The sequence below is a fragment of the Trypanosoma melophagium genome, assembly GCF_022059095.1.
Source record: "Trypanosoma melophagium isolate St. Kilda chromosome Unknown ctg26segment0, whole genome shotgun sequence".
In the NCBI taxonomy this organism is placed as follows: domain Eukaryota; phylum Euglenozoa; class Kinetoplastea; order Trypanosomatida; family Trypanosomatidae; genus Trypanosoma; species Trypanosoma melophagium.
Window position 1 is genome coordinate 545,382 of NW_027125157.1, and position 19,745 is coordinate 565,126.

Sequence of the window (19,745 nt, forward strand, 5' to 3'; positions counted from 1 at the left end):
CATTGCCAATATATATATATATATCTTCGGTGAGAAACATCATCCCAGTTTATTTCATCTGGTGGTGACGTACACATCAAGGAATCATACTTCCGTGTAACCTCTCCAAACACCTGCGAGCCTTCCATTTTAGTCTTACCACCACATCTACAGCTTGGAGAAAGTTAACCATAGGCACAAGTTCATTTTCTTGAAAAAACCCACCAAGTGAGATAAATCGGGTGTTCTGCAGATGAAAATCAAGATCGTCTAATTCCCCATCTTTACTTGGACGAACCAGTGATGATGCAGCTAGAACTGCAATTCCATCAAAAGCATCTTGGATACACTGTGATGCCTTCTCTGGAAGTGACGCCGTATCGAAATATGCCACGTTCTGAATTAAAGAAACCACAACATCTGTGCCATTATTATTATTATTATTATTATTATTATTATTATTATTATTATTATTCTTTTTCTTACTATCATCATCATCATCATCTTCATCTTTATAGTGGCAACCGGATTCATCTTCAATTGGCTCATCTTCCATTAATGTACTTCCTTTTGCAATAGTCACTGCAATACTGGAAGGTGAAGAAAAGAGACGACCTCCAGAAGGTTCCTTTAGCCCACACTTTTTAAATTCTTCTTTCACTAATGTATAGACATTTCCTGCGGTAGAATTTAACACCTGTGTCGCCTGGAAAAGCTCCAAGATAGAATAATGAAAAAAAGAAAGGAGACCTGTAGGCGCATCAAGTGGTTCAAGAGATACGTTTTTCTGATGTACCACTTTTACAATCAACGAGGCATAAAGATCAGCAATTCTGCAAGTATTTCCCTCTTTTCTTGGGGTACATCGAATATGTCTATAATGTACCTCAAATTTGCAATAATAAGGGGAATAGCTGCCGTACACACACCCCTCGAGAAACCAATAACCCATCCAAAGTCATATATTGAAGTAAGATATTCCATAGTATATCTCGTACAGAGAATGAGTAATTTCCATATCTTCTAAGGACTGTCGTTACGACAGAATCTATCACAGAAGTTCCCGCCGCAGTAGAGGAAGTGATGATGCATCACGTTGTGGCGAGTTATACAACTTGTGGGGATGATTCACAGATACATCGCTTCTCGCTATAGATAGTGTTGGGGTCTCTGTAAACCTCATTACCCCTCTTTTCATTGGAAGTTCCCTTTTCTTCTTTTCTTTTAACTCCTCTTCCTTTTCTTGTGGTTTTTCAATACTTTCAAATGTCTCTTGTGGGTGTGGGCTAAGAAGAAAGACTATACGACTACGTGTACCAGGCGGGAGATCTGCAATTAAATCTACAATATCTTCCTGCGGGTCCAGTACGATACCATTAAGACTAAGCTGAAGTGCACTTCCTTTTATTTGCAGCTGTTATTCTTCTTGAATCGTCTTTACTGCCGTACTGACAGTTGCCGTGTGATGTCCGTCACTTTTATTGCGTAGTGGAATCGTTATTGCGATGGCGTTCTGTCGTTCTTCTGCTGAGAGCCGCAGATCTCGTGGGGGATTCGCCTTGTGGAGAATTTGTACATCCATTCCTTTTTTTGTTTTGTCTATATCGCAGTATCTTTCTGTCCTTTTTCTTTCTGTTTTCTCTGTTTTTCCACTCCTCTCCTCTCCACTTGCCCTTTGCGGATATCACACCCTATACATTTACAATAGAAAGAAGCAAAACACACAAACACACACACACACACATATATATATATATATATATATATATATATATATATATATATATATTAGTGAAATAGATGTTCATATCCAATCATCAATTTTACCAATCATCACAAGATAGAAAACAAAACAGATAGATAGATAGATAGATAGAGAAACAGAAAATGAAGTGGGGATGCACTGTATTCAAAAATAAACAATTGTCATGTAGATTATCTTCTCTGGATAGCTTCCCCTATCATCTGATCACTTTCCTCTTTATGCACGGAGAAATAACATACAGCATTCAAAGTGAGTATCAGGTGCAATCAAAAAGAGAAGAAATAGAACAAAGAAGATCACGAGAAAACAAAGAAAAAAAAAAAAAGGAAGATTCACACACATACAAAAGATGAGAAAGGGAAAATAGCAAAGGTAGATAGAGAGGAATTGAAGTGGTGTGGGGGAATTCTGAATTGCAAGAGGATCCACACATATATATCCCCTTCTTTGATATATATTTCTTTTTTTCCTTTTTACACACCCAATGGCCAATACCAGTATAAATGGTAGAAGCAACAGTACCCACCCAAGACACATGCGGAAATAGACGATCGATTACAACGATAAAAACAATCCCTTCATCTAGATAAGTATCTGTTTGTTTAGCTCATGGGTGCTGTTCTTTTCTTCTTCTTCTTTAATAAAAAAAAAATACAAATAATGTGTAACGTATATGTACCTGGGCGTATTGGTAAAGTATCCGTGTAGATAGGAACAAGGGACAAACGAATAACTACTGCAGATGGAGAAAAAAAATCAACAAGATAAAAAAGAGAAAACGATCGTCATTCTAATCTTTTTCTCCTATTCCTCTTCTTTCTTATATCTGCATATTTATTCTTCTCCCCAGCTTCTCACTAATATCCTCAGCCCTGTTGAGGAACCAATAGAAGAATAAATAAACAAAAACAAAAAGAAGAAGTAAGTAACATGGTATCCAAATACATCATAACAAAGGATACATATATTCACAGAGATAAACACATATAAACTATCTGAGAACGGTACATAAAATAAGTAGACGTGTCGGTAAAAAAAAAGAGTGAGAGGAATTTTTTTTTTCTCTCTTCCTCTTGCATCTAATACATTCAGAGAAACAAAATACAAAAAAATAACAATAACAAGAAAAGAAAAGAAAAAAAACGTACACACAAACACACTCTTGTCTGCCATTTTCATTTCCTCCTCACCCCTTCATTACACTCACTCTCTCTCTCTCTCTATATATATATATATATTCTCTCTTTCCTTTCCTCCTCAACCATAGAGTCCCCGCATGGCATCCAGTACCATCTGATAACAAGTATTCACGGTTGTTTCCGGTCCCAAGTGTTCCCGCAGTTTGGCGCAAATAGCCCCTATAGCAATTTCCCGCGAAGATCGCGACATTCGCTTTTCCTCAAGAAACAACAAAACTCGTTCCTCACGGCGTGCGCACTCCGCAATGTGATCCCGCAGTGCAATAAAACCCCCCAGCGGGTCATCTGAGGCATCGGCAATAACAAAATAACTCTTCAACGTTTGCCGGGCGTATTTCTGCAGAATGGGCGGTAAACTATGGGCGAGTGGGGCGGCATCTAAAGGCACCACACCCCGCTGCGGGGGTCGCCCCGCACGTCGTGTCTGTTCGAATGTATTTTCTGTTGTTTCTTGTGTATTGCGTTGAATACATTCTTCCATTTCCCCCCGCTCTGTTACACCGAGAGGAAGCCACTTTTCAATTTGTAAGAGTACCACGTGTTTAATGTCAATGGTATTAAGGAAGTTCATCTTATACAGGTGTATATTCTTGGAGGCGATAAAGAGTGGAAATGTATGGTGCACCTGACGGGGATAAATATCATTCCACACAACAAAGACATTTGGGACTTTGAATACGACCTTTTCCCACTCCTCCACTAATACAGGGGCATCATCCAACACTAATTCTAAATTCGGACACGTCGGAAGTGCCTCTGGGAGATGGATAAGTGGATTGTAACTAAGTCGTACATGCCGCAGACAACGACCGGAGAGAACAGAGTTTCCAGCGTCATCTACGCCAACGTGTTCAATGCAATTGCTATGAAGCGATAAACGTTCTAACATTCTGGATCGATTTACCGCTGCCGGGATATCTACAATACGGTTATGGGAAAGATCAAGTTTCTGGAGACGTGGAGCCGCAAGCACTTCAACAGGGAATGCGGTGAGGGCGTTATTCGTAATACTCACCTCCCGTAACAGGTTAAAGTGTGAAAAATCAATGTTTGTCACAGAACGAATACCGTTATTAGATAATCGAAACTCCGTTGTACGGGGAGCCGCATCCGATAAGAATGCTGGAAGTTCATTTAAAAGAATATCCGTTACCTCAAGTTTTCCTTCCTTTTGCGTCTCAAGTATCATTGAAACCACTTGAAGGGCATCTATTTCATTTGAAGGACTAAGAGAATCGGCATTAAATAACTGTGTATTATTGGAAGTTTCTTGCAAAATAGTCTTAACATGCTCATTATTATTATTATTATTTCCCTTAGTATTTTCATCATTGCAATACTCATTATTATCTTCATTGCGCTCAAGTTTGCTACCACTTTGCTCCTCACTTGGGTAATCAAAAGGAGCGATATTATAATTCAGCTCATTTCGATTAATCTTACGAATCGCACGTGTACCATGGAAGTCACTACCTATTCTCTTCCCTCGCAGTACACTCTTCATTGCCTGTATGTATAATTCCTCATTTGGTGCACCAGATCCATCTTCACGACTCTCTGCATGAATAGCCGGTGCTTCTTGTACATTCATACCAAAGAAAGGATGCTTCGCCGCCCCTCGCAGTAACAGTCGCTTTGAAAAATCCTTTTCAAGCATTCGAGAAAGAACATCATGTAATTCCTTATCAATATCGGGAGATATTTCTAGCGGTTGTGTTCCCAATAAACTATGCCGGAGTTCCGCAAAATTCTCTGCACAGACTGGAAGATATCCATGCGAAATTTGATATAACGTTACGGCGAAGGCCCAACTATCCACCACATCCCCTGTTACGCGAGTCCCAAGACACTGCTCAGGAGACGTGTAGGCGGGAGTACCATCGGTGTTGGCATTCTTCATTTGACTACAACACGCACCAAAGTCTGCTATCTTAACAACATCATTATTATCTACAAGACAATTGGCGGGTTTAATATCACGATGAAATAGATACTCATCATGGAGGTGTAAGAGACCAGAGATGATGTCTCGACCATATTTGCGTACCTTCTCTATAGGGAGTGGTGGATTTCCATGCACGTAAATGGGTCCCTTTTCACAGTATTCCATAATAACATACACCTTTTGCGCCTCTACATCATCAATGACCTCTTTAAGTTTTACTAAATTAGGATGGGAAACAAACTTCATAACGGCAATTTCACGTAATACGTCGTCATCATCATATCCTGATTTTGATGATAGACCTCGTCTAGTTTTATTCATACGACTACGGCGAAGAATTTTTAAAGCGTACAAGGTGCGCTCACGACGATGTTGTACCAAATTGACCTTTGCATAGGATCCCCTACCAAGTTGCTTAACTACCACGTAATCATTGATAACTTTATTACCTCCACTATTTCGACTCTTGCTAAGTAAGGCATAACTTGCCGCGTTAGTTCGAAGGGCACGCTGAAAAGGCTTTAATTCATGTGCATGCGCCGAGGAACCACTCTTTTGAAAACAATTTGTACAAACTACAGCATTACATTCATCACAAAGATATACGAGTTCCACGTCTAGAATAACACGACCACAGAGAACACATGGATCATAGAAAATACTACTAGCTCCACCATCTACTGTGACTAAACCTGAACCAAAGGTACGACTTGTGTTAGATTGTGTTTCATGAATCGCAGATATTGGATGTGTTGGGTCATGTTCACAGGTGTCATTAAACATACATTCATCACAGAGATAAAAGCTTTCACACTGCTCACACATATGGGTCACGGCGGCGTTATGACAGTAAAAACACTCCTGTGGTTCATTACAAAAAGTAGCGAGATTTGGCATATCTACATTCCCATTACTAAGTGCCCCACTTGACAGGGGTTGACAATCCATCATATCACCATTGTTAGAACGTACATCAAAGTCATCATCCTCATCTATATCACTCATCCCCTGTTGGGTGCCATGGCCACTCGCACATCTCACAGGTAATGGAGATCGCTCTGCATTTGCATTCGCCAACTTTCCTCTGCCTTTACCACCACTACTGCTATTGCTATTGCTATTGCTATTACTATTGGCACTACCTTTGTCTGGGAGACGGTGGGCCGCTGTTGCTGTTATTTTTGTACTATTTGCACGCCTAATAGGCTTGGTAACGGCACCACTAGCAACACTAGTACTTGAAGTGTTGTTTTTTGCAGTGAAATTTCGCTTTCCATTATTAGAGACGGCAGCTGCTCCCGTGGCAGTTGAACTCCCACAACCCATCGCTCCAGTATATATATATATCTATTTCGTAAGATTTATTTGACTTTTTTTTTCCTCTGCACTCGCTGTGTGATTGGCACAGACGTTGGTATTTCTTTTTTTTTCTTCTTCTTTACTGTATTTCTCAAACTTCTTTTGAGTAAAAATAAATAAATACTTCAATAAATAAATATATAAATAAATGATTCCTTTCTTTGGCAACTCCAGCGATGTACGGTGTGACAGTTGTCATACACAAACACACAAACAGAAAGATTTCTACGTGTGGTGTACAACACCAAAGGTAGAAATCAAGAAAAATAAAGGAAATGAAAAACTACAGTGTTTATATCGAGAGAGTCCAATAGTTAAGAAAAAAAGAAAAGAAAAAAAAAGAATAGATAGATAGATAGATAATAAGTGTTAATGGAGACAATAAGAGTACAACCAAAGAAGAAAAGTAATAATAATAATAATAATAATAATAATAATAAAGTAAGATGACCTAGTATGTCTCTTAATATATCAACAACGATAGTCACAAGTACAAATCCAAAATAACAACAACTACAAGAACGACAACAACGAGTAAGAAGCAAACCGCAGGTAATAAGTATGGCATGGATAAGCGTTTGATCCACAATAAATAAAAAAGTAAAAATAAATAAATAAATAAATATATATATATATATATATATATATATATATTTATACTCCCACCTTCCCTATTTCCCACCCTCTTATGATGACGAGGAGGAAGAGGAGGACATCATCATCATCTTTCGCACTTCCCGTGCATCCCACCACGCCGGTATTCGCACCTCCACCACCACACCGTCCTGCAATCGCAATAACTGTGGATCTGCCGTCACATAACGCAATCGCAATAGTGCGAGTCCAACATCCCCGCAGACGGCAAGCACTTCACCCACTTTCTGACCATCCACAAACAACGCCTCACCTTTTGATACACTTCGCTTGCCAGTCACTTGTAATCGAAAGGGAACGGTGCGTTTGCGGGTGACGAGCATAATGTGTGTGCGGTGGGTGAGTTCCTGTCCAACATAACAGCCCTTGTGGAAACTAACGCCCCGCAGAAAGTCTGTGTTCGCCTCAAACGGGAGTGTCTTGGCGTGTCTAAATATCTCCGGCCCCTCCCCCACACCGGCAGTGTAGAGAAATGTGTTGTAATGCCACTCCGGATCTGTCCGTGTTATTGTTATTGTTTTTGTTGAACTTGTTGTTGATGGGATTGACGCAGCGGGAATGAGGGATTTGTGTAGTGGTGTGGGAAAAGCAAAACTGCGGGGATCTTGAAAGGATTCCACCACACACAACGAAGAAGAAGGATTATTATTATTATTATTATTATTATTACTATTATCGCTAGATACGGTATTCGCACAGTCTCCTGTACTGGCGAGAATGGCAAAGTCTTTACTGATATTCTCAATCTGCAGTTTTTTTCGCATTCGCATCTCCAGCAGGTGCTCCTGCAGTATATCTATCATATCACTATGCACATCTATTACAATTGCAGTTTGTGCACTACTTTTTATTTCTGTGGGTTGATATAAATACGCATCACACATCACACGGCCGGTGTGGTATAAGAAACAACCCCAAATACCTCCACCCGGCACTAACAGGCGTAAATCATTTGTGAAGAGTCCCTGCAGAAACTCATGCGAGACGGCACCGGAGATGCGAATGAGTGAACGGGATGAAAGAAGGCAGTTGAATCCCATACACACCGTTTTTTTTCTCTCTTTCTCCCTTGCGGACTATTCATATATATATATATATATATATATAAGAAGAAAAAGAAAAGGAAGACAAACCTCTCCGTTCGTATGGGAAATGAGGTATCAGTACAGGGGAAATAATAATAATAATAATAATAATAATAATAATAATAATAATAATAATAATAATAATAATAAATACTGCGTCTCATTACTCAATCAAAAGAAGAAGAGGATCCTTCTCCACCTTCCAGTCCAACAGAGGAATACCACATAGAAATAATACAAATAACGTATAATGATAACAATAAGAATAATAACAACCGATGAAATAGAAAAAATACCGACTCTCTTTTTTATTTTTCCCCCCTGCCTACTCCTGTGAACACAACGGACAGTCGCAAACAAAGCCGTAGTGCACTCGCAGATACTCCCGTCGCTCTGCCACTGAGTTATAGGCGTTTATATCAATATAAGAAGTACGCACTTCCTCTCCCACTGCAATGTCGCGTAGTGCGACTACCACAGCTCTCACACCACTGTGTGTTGGTACAAATCGCACAGACGGTGTGCAGCTGTGATTTATCTTTGTTGCTAAATTATACAACGCGACACCAGTGGCGTGTGCGGCACTCGGGTCCACCACACGGAAGAGTTCACGAAGCACACAAATCTGGTGATGAAGTCGTTGGGCCGCACAGTTACCACTCTTATTATTATTATTATTATTATTCTTGTGGTTGTATATAGCGTGCATAGTTGGGATTTGTTGACAGAGCAGCGTGTATAACGGTGAGACAACAACAAACGTGTGAACATTAGCATCCGCCAACCAGAAACAACGCAAATACAGCTGAAGAGAGATCCACCCAAACGGTGAGGCAGCACTACTGCTATTTCGTATATAAATAGTGTTCTCCTTTTCTTCTTCTATATAACAGAGTGTTAACCAGCGACTCACACACTTCCATGAGAATCGCAGAAATGCCCGCTGTTCCTCCGTTAACGATCGTGCTGCCCCCTCCGCGTATCGCAATATAAATTGCTCCACAATATCTGTGAATCGACTCTGGACGAGTTCCAGAGAAACGGCATGAGCATCAGAAGCAAAAACTGTGAAAGTGTCAAACAGACAACGACTAAGAAGTGAGATAATAAGACGCAAACGTGCATTATAGTGTTGTGTGAGGAATTCAAGTGTTCTCAGAATATCTCTCTTACTCGGCCACACAAATTCCATCAATTTCTCTGTCAAATTCCCAGCAGATTGCATTATCATAGTGGCTGAGGGTTCCTGCAAGTCATGAGTCATCCTTGTTGCTTCTCTCGTTGCTTCCATGTCTGTGTTTGCAGGCGTGCGAAGAAAGAGAAATTTCCCTCCTTGCTTATGTAAATAACGTTCTCTGCACTCCACCGTACAAAACCGTATCTTATTCTGCCCTAATGTATCTTCATGGTGTTGTATTGTTGTATCTTGTTGTTCATGCATTGATACACCAGAGAAAAGAGCAGATGCAGCAAACTCCTTTAATGTATCGTATAGTGCTTCTGAAGAAGTTATAATATTTTTATACGGTGTGATCGTACTGCAGTCATCCTTCTCAATTCCCACATTATTATTATTACTATTATTAGGATTCATAGGCGAAGACAGTTCTTGCTCTTCACTTTGAACTGCCGTTAACTCCACAAGGGAGGACAATCGTTTGCACTCCTCTGCGAGACTAACGAGCATCATTCCACATCCACAACAACAACAAGACGTTGATTCAAGAGATTGTGTGAAAACAACAGGCAGTTCCTGCAGTAATACATCACCGGGGCGAAATGACTGCAGTGCATATGTGCCAACACCGTAATCCTCGCCCATCTCACGCACCTCCACAGACGCCGGCATGACGATAACGTACAAATACTAAATACAGACCGTCTCGCTTTGATTTATTTATTTGTTTTATTTAATTATTTTTTTTTGTACTTTTATGTCTATGAGAAATGAGACGCCTTTTTTGGGAAGAGAAGAAGTTCACATAACATTATATATATGTCTACTTGTGGTAACGCCACCCGCCCCATCCCTTATCTTTTCATTCCAGGCAAATGCTGGTAATAATAATAATAATAATAATAATAACCAAACAAAACATACGCACTGTATTTATGTATGTATAGACACATGTACGTAGGTCACATGTCCGCAGACCCTCACACTCACTCCTTCTGCTTCTTTCAGGAAAAACAAAAACAACACAAATAGAGACATTATATATATATATATAGATTGGGAAACTGTAATTTAAATATCATTAGTAGCCAGACGATTCACTACCGTCACTTCCAACCCGGCTAATCCTGCTTCTATTCCTGTTGTTGTTGTCGTGATTTTAGATGTCTCACTACTATTCACACCGTAGAACTCTCGCACTACCGCCTCCTTTGTGTACATTGAAAGCGCCGATAATGTGTGTTGTACGCCGCAGACAATACGCTCAACCTCCGCGATGTGCTCCGCTGACGGGGCGCACAAAACAATCACAACAGCCGTCGTTATTTCTGCACACGTCAGTGATCGCAGCACACGGTCGAGGTTTCGCGTGTGTGAGAGCGCCGCAAAAACATCACGAGCCGTTGGTGGGGACTTTTGCCCAACTACTCCTGTTGTTGTATCTTTATCAGTATTATTATTATTATTATTATTATTATTATTATTATTATTATTACTATTATTATTGTTACTATCGATTGTGAAGGATTTGCGTGTGATGCGGTGGAGGGCGACGGCGATGTGCAGACGTGAAATGATGTACGATGCGTCGATCACCGCGGCGTCAATTCCACGGCGTTTAAATTGGCCGTGCAGTGCAGCCGCATCCCGCACATCGTGATAAGCCATTACCACAAACTCACCTATTTGTTCCATTCGCTCTACCCTTTTTTTTATTATTTATTTAATTGTTTTATTTATTTATTTCGTTTTTTTTTCCTTTCTATCTATATATCTATTTATATCTTCCGGAGAAAACACATAATGGAGATTGTTGTAAGGCGTGGCAAAAAAAAAAAAAAATAAATAACTAAATAACTAAAAGAAAAAAACAAAGATTAACAAGAAGTTCATACATAATTAAATACAACTACGGGGGTAAGTGTGCCTCTGTGGGAAAAACCAAAAGGAAATAATGAAAGAGAGAGGGAAAAATAGAAGAAAGGGTGTCGTTGAAAACAACCCCAATAACATTCTTCCCCCCCACACCCCACAAATAAATAATAATAAAAAAACTTGAACACAACAGTTCATTTTTCTTTTCCTTGTAATAATAGAGGAAAAAAAAAGCAAATACTAGAAACCATTTGGATACTTCACTTTTTTGAAAAAAATTGCATACTACTTTTTTTCTTTCACAATGGATGCTACACACACAGAAATATAATATATATACATACATACATATATATATATATATATATATATATATATATATATATATATATATATATTTGACCCCCAGTATTTTCCCCATTCTCTTACTTCATTTTTCCCCCTTCTTACTTCGTCCAGTTTCTTCCCCCCTTTTTCATTTTTTTTTGTTCTTTTTTTTTCTCTTTCTCACGCTGCACGTATTCGCAGACGGAATCGCCTGGCATTCGGGTCTGGTGCCTCCCATGCTCGCGCGTACACAAACACCAAATCATGTTCACCCGCCACACGCGGCGTGACGCGGAATAAATCTTTACCACCAGCACCCATTAAACGTGTATCGGGATGGACGTATTCGCCTTTGACGTGAAAGTGTTTATTACTGAATGTGTGGGTGTTGCCATCGGCGGTGGCTTCTGCGGGTTGTTGTTGTTTCTTCTCATGCCCCTCAAGGGACCACGTGAAGCCGGTGGTGGGATTACTTGGGAGTTCAACTTCGAATGATTCCCCAACAGCAAAGGAGACGGTCTTGCCGTTATCGTTCTGTGTTAGTTTGTGGGGCATACGTGTGTGAATGTGTGATTTGTAAATAAATTGGTGCTTTGCTATGATGCTTTGCTTTAAAATGATAATAATAAGAGGAAGAAGAGGGAAAAATAGAAATACACCAGGGAGAAGGAATATATATACACATATTTAGAGAGAGAGAGAGAGAGAGCAAAGAGGGTTGTTGAAAGGAACCTCTTCAATAGGACTCTCCCCTCCCCACCCCTTCAAAGGGGACTCGCTGATGTGGAGATAAAAACCCCCAAAAAACCTGAGCACAAGAATTTATCTTTCTTTGCTTTGTAAAAAAAAAAGAAAAAAAGTAAATACTAGAAATCATTTGGATACTTCGCTTTAAAAAAAAATTGTATACTGTTTTTCCTTTTCCTCTTCACTTCAGAGACTTTTTCTGTTGTTTTCACAACTGTCCAATTTCGCCTCATAACTTTTTTAATATGCCATTATTATTTCCTTTTGTATAAATACAAATACACACACATATATATATATATATATATATATATATATATATATATATATATAAACTCTCTCTTTCAAACACACATAAATAAACAGCTCTTCCTTGCTTCATTTCTTTTTTCGTTTTTACCGCCTCTTCCTCTTCACTGACGCTGCACGTATTCGCAGACGGAATCGCTTGCTGTTTGCGTCTCCTGCGCCCCATGCTCGTGCGTACACAAACACCAAATCATGTTCACCCGCCACACGCGGCGTGACGCGGAATAAATCTTTACCACCAGCACCCATTAAACGTGTATCGGGATGGACGTATTCGCCTTTGACGTGAAAGTGTTTATTGATATACGTTTGAGTCTTACCATGAGTGAAGACCTCAACGGGTTGTGAATCCCCCGCACTGCCGTCAAGGAACCACGTGAAGCCGGTGGTGGGATTACTTGGGAGTTCAACCAGCACCGAACCAAGAAGAGGGACGAAAATAAGTTTGCCGTCATCGGCCTGTGTTAATTTGCGCGGCATAGTTTGAGATTTGTGTGATTATGTTACTTTTAATAAGGGATGCTTTGCTTTAAGAGAAGAAAAAGAAAAAGATTATTATTATTATTATTATTATTATTATTCAGACACAAGTGGCGAATATTACTGATGGAATAAAGAGATGCAATCGTAATAGACTCACCAATCGTTGGTTTTTCTTGTCCATCCGTAGCCATTTGGTGCAGTTTAGATTGCTGCAGTGGCACAGATGACTCTCTAGTGCTTGAACCACAATTGTAAATCAACACACGGGCAATACAATTGTGGTTCAAGCACTATCACCAGTCAACGGTGATGACAGTAATAAGGATGATACCATATCTAAAGAAGAAGAAGAAACCAAAAACAATGGATTAAAAAGAAGACGATAAAGTATGATATACCGTGAGAAGAGAGGAGATCGTGGAACGTTATAAATATCCATTAATTCCCGCTGCTTCTCCTTCTATTCCATAACCGCAGGGGCAACAGCGCCTTGAAGCACTCTCGGAAACATACCTAACAACTCCAGCATTTCTACATCTGTGGCGATAACTCCATTACTACGAGATAAAGATCCAGAATTGTTATTGTCATTCTCTTCATGTCTTCTCTTTGAATAATTATAGTCCAAGGTGTCGTTAAGTGTATCCACAATAAGTTAAAGACTACTCCTTTCCCCCGCTAAAAATTCCACATTATTTGCTGAGGTAACAAGACCACTACTGTTCATATTGTCATTGATATTACTGCTGCTCTTCCCACGAGACCATTCAAACATGGTATCCTCACCCTCTTTTTGCGGTAAATGAGGTGGTCTGAAGAAGCAAGTAACAAAGAAAAGAAAGGAAGAATAGTCTACACGCCTTACTTCACATATAAAGAGCAAAGAAAAAAGAAAGAATAAAAGAATAAAAGCAAAAATAAATATCTCTTTTTTTCCCATTTTATATTTTATCGCCCATTCAGTTTTAAATAAACAGTCAGAAAAGTCTCTCAACGATCTATTTATTAGTCGTTTTGAGAAAAAAATGTTGAAATTCCCTTTTAATCCACTTCCCCAGTACGGGGAGAGGTGAAGAGGGATGAATGTATGGATGGAAAAATTGGTTCTTTCAAATAAATAAAGATATTATCCGATATCATCTGTACACATATGAACCAAGAAAGCCTAATACAATGAAAATTTTCGTTCGCTTTACCGGAAGTAAAATTTGACCATTTCTTTCCCAATCCCTCCGATCAAAAAAAAAAAAAAAAAAAACACATCTGTACAAAATATCCATTCTCCATCCTTTGCTCCAGTTTGCCTTCTTCTGGAGATACAGAGTTCTGCCGTTATCAATGATACACACAGAGATAATAAACCACAGATAAGAAACCCACGAACGTTTGAAATATAGGATTGGCATTTGAGGTTTTTTTTTCATTTCTAAAAGAGGGAAAAAATAACAATAATGTGGTACCCACAAATACAGGGAGAAACGATAATAAAACAAAACAAGCAAAAAAAAAAAAATGCAAAACTTTTCACATTGTGGCGGGATGGACTACCCACCTAACTACCAGAAGCGGCACTTCAAAATATATATATATATATATATATATATATCAAAAAGAAAGGGATTCCCTTCAGGAGAGTATTTTGGAGAGGGGTTAAACACAAAAACAAACAAACAAAAATAAAATAGCAACAGCTATAACAATTGATTTTAACAACATAAGCACATACGTATATCATATTTACCATTTGAAACTATAAGTCTAAAAAGAGTGTCACCACCCACAGTACTGAAGTTCTTTACCGAAAAAACCGACCGTCTCTGCATTTAACGGGACATAACCACAATCCACAGCCTCAGGAATGGGTTTCATCCCTGTTGACTCAAGAAGTTCTCTCCTTGTTACCAGAACATATACCCGTGATTTGTATGCCTCATTTCCTGAGAAGGCGTACTGATAACCCTCCTTTCCGAGGACGTGTCGACGGTACTTGAATGTTGTTGTGGTGTGCGCCGTATCAGCGGTGTTGTTTAAAGCCACTGAAGCGGACGTTTCCTTTGCCTTATCTTGTTTTTCTTCTTCTTCTTCTTCTTTATGCATACCACGTGTATCCGTATCTTCATCCTCATCCACATCATCTACACGAATACAGACGGGAATAGCATAGGAGGGCAGTGCGGTGGATCCATCCCCTTCCTTACCGCTGAGAAGTCCATAGAGTTCATTCTGCAGAAAGAACCGTTCCTCCGCCCTGGACACATGCAGTGCATTTACACTTTCATTCGCCGCTACTTCGCTTCTTGTTGTTGAGGTTGATGATTTTATCCTTTTTGGTCTTTCTTGTGTGAGTGTGAGCTTTGCCATCCCAGCGCGTCCCTCGCGGTTTGGTATACACACACCATACACAACCGCCTCCTGCACCGCCACCCGTGTGCCGGCGATCATATTAATAGTATTCGTTACTTCCGTTGTGGAGACATTCTCACCCTTCCAGCGGTATGTTTCCCCTACACGATCGACAAACTTCACAAATCCCATTTCATCAAAGCGAACGAGATCACTGGAGCGGAAGTACGCGTCACCGGGAGTAAAGACATCACGGATAATGTTTCGGCGTGTTTCCGCCGCACTGTGATAACCGTCAAAGCGGCGCAGACCAAACATATCAAAACCGCGAATGATTTCACCCATTACTTCTCCTGTTTCGCCCACATCGCAATATGCACAACGGCCAGTCACAGGATCTCGCCAGACTTCGCCCCGATCAAAGTCGTAACGTGCAACGCGAAACGGGAAGAGTGGATTAAATTGTGTGGAGAGACGGTAAATTGGTGCTGGGAAGAGTGGAAGATGACCAGAGACACCAGGAAGATCAAATAGATTGATGAGAAATATATTTCCCTCAGTTGAACTGTAGAACTCAACAATTTGAGCGATATGAATATAGGACTTGCTTTCATTCCAGATATCACTACGAAGTCCATTTCCAAATGCAAAAGGTACAATCCATATTTTTTCTTGCTGAGTATCAGTTGTGGAACTTTTACCATTGAAACTACTCTTTACATCCTTGTCATCTACGCGGACAACTACATCATTACCACTATGTAGGGTTTGCTTTTGCTTCATCTCATAATGTAGAGCGTAGCGTATAATTTCACCAATGTACTGAAAAACAGTAACACGATAATGCTGTAAATCACTTACAAATCGAGATGCACTGAATTTTGTTCTAATAATCATTCGCGCTGTCGGAGCTAAACATTCTCCATTTTCGTTTTTAAGAGGTATCAAACTATGCAGAGAACTTCTTTTCTCTTCTAACTCCTCTGAACCTAGTTTATATGAGAATACTGAGGCATATACCTTCTGCTGTTCCTCTAATGCTCGAAGAAGGTGTCCCATACAAAAGACGGAACCCACAGTGTGGTACATAGGAAGACAATTGTAAACAGTGAGAACATTAAGTTCATCTTTAAAAGAAGGATAAGGGTCAAAAAACATATTTTTCAACCCAGACCAAAATCCAGTTCGATTAGTCTCATTCTTTCCATTACTAGTATTAGTTTTTGACAATATTTCCCATGTCTTCTGCCGTAGTGGTAGTACAGAAGCGAGGAAGAAGGCGGCGAAAAAACGTAAATGACTAAACCGTGCAGCCTTAGGGAGACCAGTTGTTCCGGAAGTATAAATATGTAGAACTGGCATCACAGGACGAAATTGAAGTAATACCTTCTGCATATTTTCAATTAAAGCGGATATATATGGTTGCGAATTTGACTTTGATTCATTTGATATAAAATTTATATTTGGAGGAAAACGAAGAATATGTTCTGTAAGAATAGGAAACAATAATTCTTGTTTTTTTCCTTCTTCTTGATTTCGTTGTGGGATATAATAACGTCGTAAAAGATCGAAAAGATCTAATATAGACCCACTCATACTAGGATTTTTATAGTAGTAGTTGTTGTTGTTGTCATTATTATTATTGTTACTATTATTACCCCTTATACTGCTTTGTTGTTGTTGTTGATTGAATTGCCGTATCTCTTCAAGCATCCAAGATTCCACTCCATTTACATTTCCTCCTGAAGTCCCTGCGGGAGTTCCTCGCCATATAAACACACGTTTAACGCATGATGGAAGCATTATTTTTTTCTTCCTCTTTTCCTTATCGTTCTTCGTTTTCAACTCTTCCTTCTCAAAGAGGAGAGGAATAAACTTTTCCTCTAACACCAGTATGTCTGCCGTGACACACTCCAGTCCGTGAGATAACATGTGGTGATTAGCGAGATTTGTATTGAGAAGAGCCGTACTACAATGGTGATACCGCAGACTAGATCTTTCCTCACCATAAAGCGCATCTAAGAATGTCATCCAAACACTCGCCTCAGAGACGGCCATCCAAATGAGATTAAACTCCGTACTATTATCCAGCATCATGGCAAGTGTATGCGGCTGCGTTTCCAAACTCTTCTTTCGGGAACTTTGTATTCCTTCAGATCTCATGATATTATTATCATTACTATCAATATTATCAACATCTGAACATGTAAGCCAATACCATTCCCATGCGAGTGCCTCACTAATGAGATTTGTCAAAACCACTGCCTCTTCATATGTAATATTTAACGGGGCCTCGCGAAGTTTCATACTAGAAATAGCGGCATCTGTTGCAGACATTTCAAACACCACCTGATGTTCTCGCGGTGCGTTCGTCACACGTTCCGCCTGCCTTCGAAATGTCTGTATTATTCTTCGACTCATTGACTGACCATGTGTTATATCTGCAATGGATACGACCTCTGAGAGGAGTGGAGAAAGAAAATCATCGATGGCATTGTAGGTATTATACTTTTTATTCTCATTGTTAATATTATCATTTTTGTAATGATCGTTCACGGTGTTCCAAGATGTGTTACTTGAAAAACCCTTTTGTTTTGCATTTCTCCATGCAAGTTTCATCTTGCGCAGTGCAGAGAGCGCCTGAACGTTTCCCAGCGCGCTTCCCAATTTAATATATTCTTTTGTGGTAATATAGGCATATTCTGACTTGAGCGCCCATTTCCATTTACCTTCTGTGTTTACTGTAGCCATTGTAATATATATATATATATATATATATATATTTATTTATTTATGACTTTCTTCCACCACCTCTCTCCCTTTCTTTTTCTGCGTTCAGCCTTTGTTTTATCTTACTTTGCAGGATCCACACAACCCACCAATAATGAGAAGAGAAAACTAAATCAGAGAAGAGCACAGCTACAAAATTCTTCACAATAGTGCAATGAGTACTGAGAACAAAATACATGTATACGAAGATAGGTATATATTACTCCTCTGTTTTGCCGAGCTCATTACAACAAATAAATATTGTTATTATTTCTTTTTTTTTCGTTTCTGCCAGCTTGGGTGAGAAGAGACGGAAGATACATATACTACGGTGAACAATTTATCTATTTTTTTTTTAGTTTGGTAAACTTTTTTCTCCTCTGTTTCTATACTCAAAATGAATCAGAAACAACCCATACCACCAGCGGGAATCACACGAAAGAAAAAACAAACAAACAAACATATATTAAACTGCTCTCAAGAGAACCACAAGCCATATAAAGAGAAACAAAAGTAGTTCTCTCATTTAAAATGGTTCCTTCAGTTTCTTCTTCCGTAGAGAGTCTGTTTTTTTTTTCTTTTTCACCCATGTATGTATTCCTCTTTCCATTCTCTCCATTGCTTTCCGCCTCTGCTGAAGTTATTCTTTATCTGCCTTGCATACACACACACAATCACACAGACACATAGGCATAGACATATCATCATCATCATCATTACTATTGGAATGGCTGAAAGCCTGCGGGTGCGTTATTATTATTATTATAGTGCGTAGCCGCGCCTCTCCCGCCTCTGCCGCCCCGTCCTCTGCCCCCGCGCTGCATCATCGCCCCGCTGGCCATCATTCCCATCAGTGCCATCATCGCCTGGTACGGATCCGCATTATTGTTATTGCCGGCCGCCGCCCCTCTGCCCCCCCGGCCACCACGGGCCCGCTCCGGGCGGAATGCCGACCGCTTTTTCGTCACCTGCGAACAAAGAGTAAATCCATCAGAAATATATATATATATTACAAATTAAGACAGGTGGTTGAGGGCCAGAAGAAGAAGAAGGAAGGAGAAAAGCAAGAATTTCAGGAAAAGTTGGAATGCATCAGAGAGGGAGGTAGAATACTTAAAAGAAAGAGAGGAGGATGAAAACGATGGAAACAGTGAAGAAGTGATTGAGTGGCTAAAATGAGTGAGTCCCAGAGGCAATAGTACGTCTTTTGATGTGTAATGTGTTTCAAGGATATATTCGCTATGTCTAAATAGATGGTAGATGTTTCCCTTTTTTTTAAATGTTTTTTCTTTTTGTTTGTTTTTATATCTGTAATTTTTTTTTCGTTTTTTTTGTCTTTTTTTCGATTTTTTTTTCTTTAAGTATGTTGTATTCTCTTGTTTATTCTTTGATGTACTTGCCTAGTTCTTTGGAATGTTGGTGTAGATCTTTTTGTTGTTAGATATTTATACGGCTTTTTTTCTTTTTTCCTTTATATATATATATAGTGCCGTCTCATAATATTACACAGTCCCTTTGTTTATTTATATAAATGTATGTCAATCCATAAGTATTAGGGTACAAGGCCTTCACTCACTCACCTTTTCACTGTTTCCATGGTTTTCTTGCGTTTTCGTGGGAGAGGGGGGGGCCGTGCGGCGTACAATAGAGGGGGGTGGGGGTGGGATATATTTTTAAATCTTTTGTTCTTACTAAAACTATGAAAGTAAGAAATAAAGACAAACACAAA

At 39.5% G+C, this 19,745-nt stretch overlaps 9 protein-coding genes across 9 annotated transcripts; all 9 read right to left on the bottom strand.

Moving 5' to 3' along the window:
* Positions 1–76: 76 nt before the first annotated feature.
* On the bottom strand, positions 77–931 carry LSM04_009216 (uncharacterized protein; the record flags this gene model as incomplete). The annotated part of the gene is made up of 1 exon (XM_067338095.1): positions 77–931. The coding sequence occupies one exon, from the start codon at positions 929–931 to the stop codon at positions 77–79; it is 855 nt and encodes a 284-aa protein (XP_067190905.1).
* Positions 932–1,030: 99 nt separating this feature from the next.
* Positions 1,031–1,561, bottom strand: LSM04_009601 (uncharacterized protein; the record flags this gene model as incomplete). The annotated part of the gene is made up of 2 exons (XM_067338096.1): positions 1,031–1,333; positions 1,421–1,561. The coding sequence occupies 2 exons, from the start codon at positions 1,559–1,561 to the stop codon at positions 1,031–1,033; spliced, it is 444 nt and encodes a 147-aa protein (XP_067190916.1).
* A 1,440-nt stretch (positions 1,562–3,001) lies between these two features.
* LSM04_009072 (Protein kinase domain) lies at positions 3,002–6,214 on the bottom strand (the record flags this gene model as incomplete). The annotated part of the gene is made up of 1 exon (XM_067338097.1): positions 3,002–6,214. The coding sequence occupies one exon, from the start codon at positions 6,212–6,214 to the stop codon at positions 3,002–3,004; it is 3,213 nt and encodes a 1,070-aa protein (XP_067190901.1).
* A 719-nt stretch (positions 6,215–6,933) lies between these two features.
* LSM04_001978 (Aminomethyltransferase) lies at positions 6,934–7,941 on the bottom strand (the record flags this gene model as incomplete). The annotated part of the gene is made up of 1 exon (XM_067338098.1): positions 6,934–7,941. The coding sequence occupies one exon, from the start codon at positions 7,939–7,941 to the stop codon at positions 6,934–6,936; it is 1,008 nt and encodes a 335-aa protein (XP_067190660.1).
* Positions 7,942–8,311: 370 nt separating this feature from the next.
* LSM04_004634 (SET domain) lies at positions 8,312–9,835 on the bottom strand (the record flags this gene model as incomplete). Its single annotated transcript, XM_067338099.1, has 1 exon — positions 8,312–9,835. One exon carries the CDS (start codon positions 9,833–9,835, stop codon positions 8,312–8,314), a length of 1,524 nt encoding a protein of 507 aa, XP_067190761.1.
* Positions 9,836–10,234: 399 nt separating this feature from the next.
* On the bottom strand, positions 10,235–10,858 carry LSM04_006157 (CGI121/TPRKB; the record flags this gene model as incomplete). Its single annotated transcript, XM_067338100.1, has 2 exons — positions 10,235–10,302; positions 10,348–10,858. 2 exons carry the CDS (start codon positions 10,856–10,858, stop codon positions 10,235–10,237), a joined length of 579 nt encoding a protein of 192 aa, XP_067190807.1.
* Positions 10,859–11,545: 687 nt separating this feature from the next.
* Positions 11,546–11,920, bottom strand: LSM04_007043 (Proteinase inhibitor I42; the record flags this gene model as incomplete). Its single annotated transcript, XM_067338101.1, has 1 exon — positions 11,546–11,920. One exon carries the CDS (start codon positions 11,918–11,920, stop codon positions 11,546–11,548), a length of 375 nt encoding a protein of 124 aa, XP_067190832.1.
* Positions 11,921–12,508: 588 nt separating this feature from the next.
* Positions 12,509–12,901, bottom strand: LSM04_006905 (Proteinase inhibitor I42; the record flags this gene model as incomplete). The annotated part of the gene is made up of 1 exon (XM_067338102.1): positions 12,509–12,901. The coding sequence occupies one exon, from the start codon at positions 12,899–12,901 to the stop codon at positions 12,509–12,511; it is 393 nt and encodes a 130-aa protein (XP_067190829.1).
* A 1,773-nt stretch (positions 12,902–14,674) lies between these two features.
* On the bottom strand, positions 14,675–17,998 carry LSM04_002058 (AMP-dependent synthetase/ligase; the record flags this gene model as incomplete). The annotated part of the gene is made up of 1 exon (XM_067338104.1): positions 14,675–17,998. The coding sequence occupies one exon, from the start codon at positions 17,996–17,998 to the stop codon at positions 14,675–14,677; it is 3,324 nt and encodes a 1,107-aa protein (XP_067190664.1).
* Between the last annotated feature and the right edge of the window lie 1,747 nt (positions 17,999–19,745).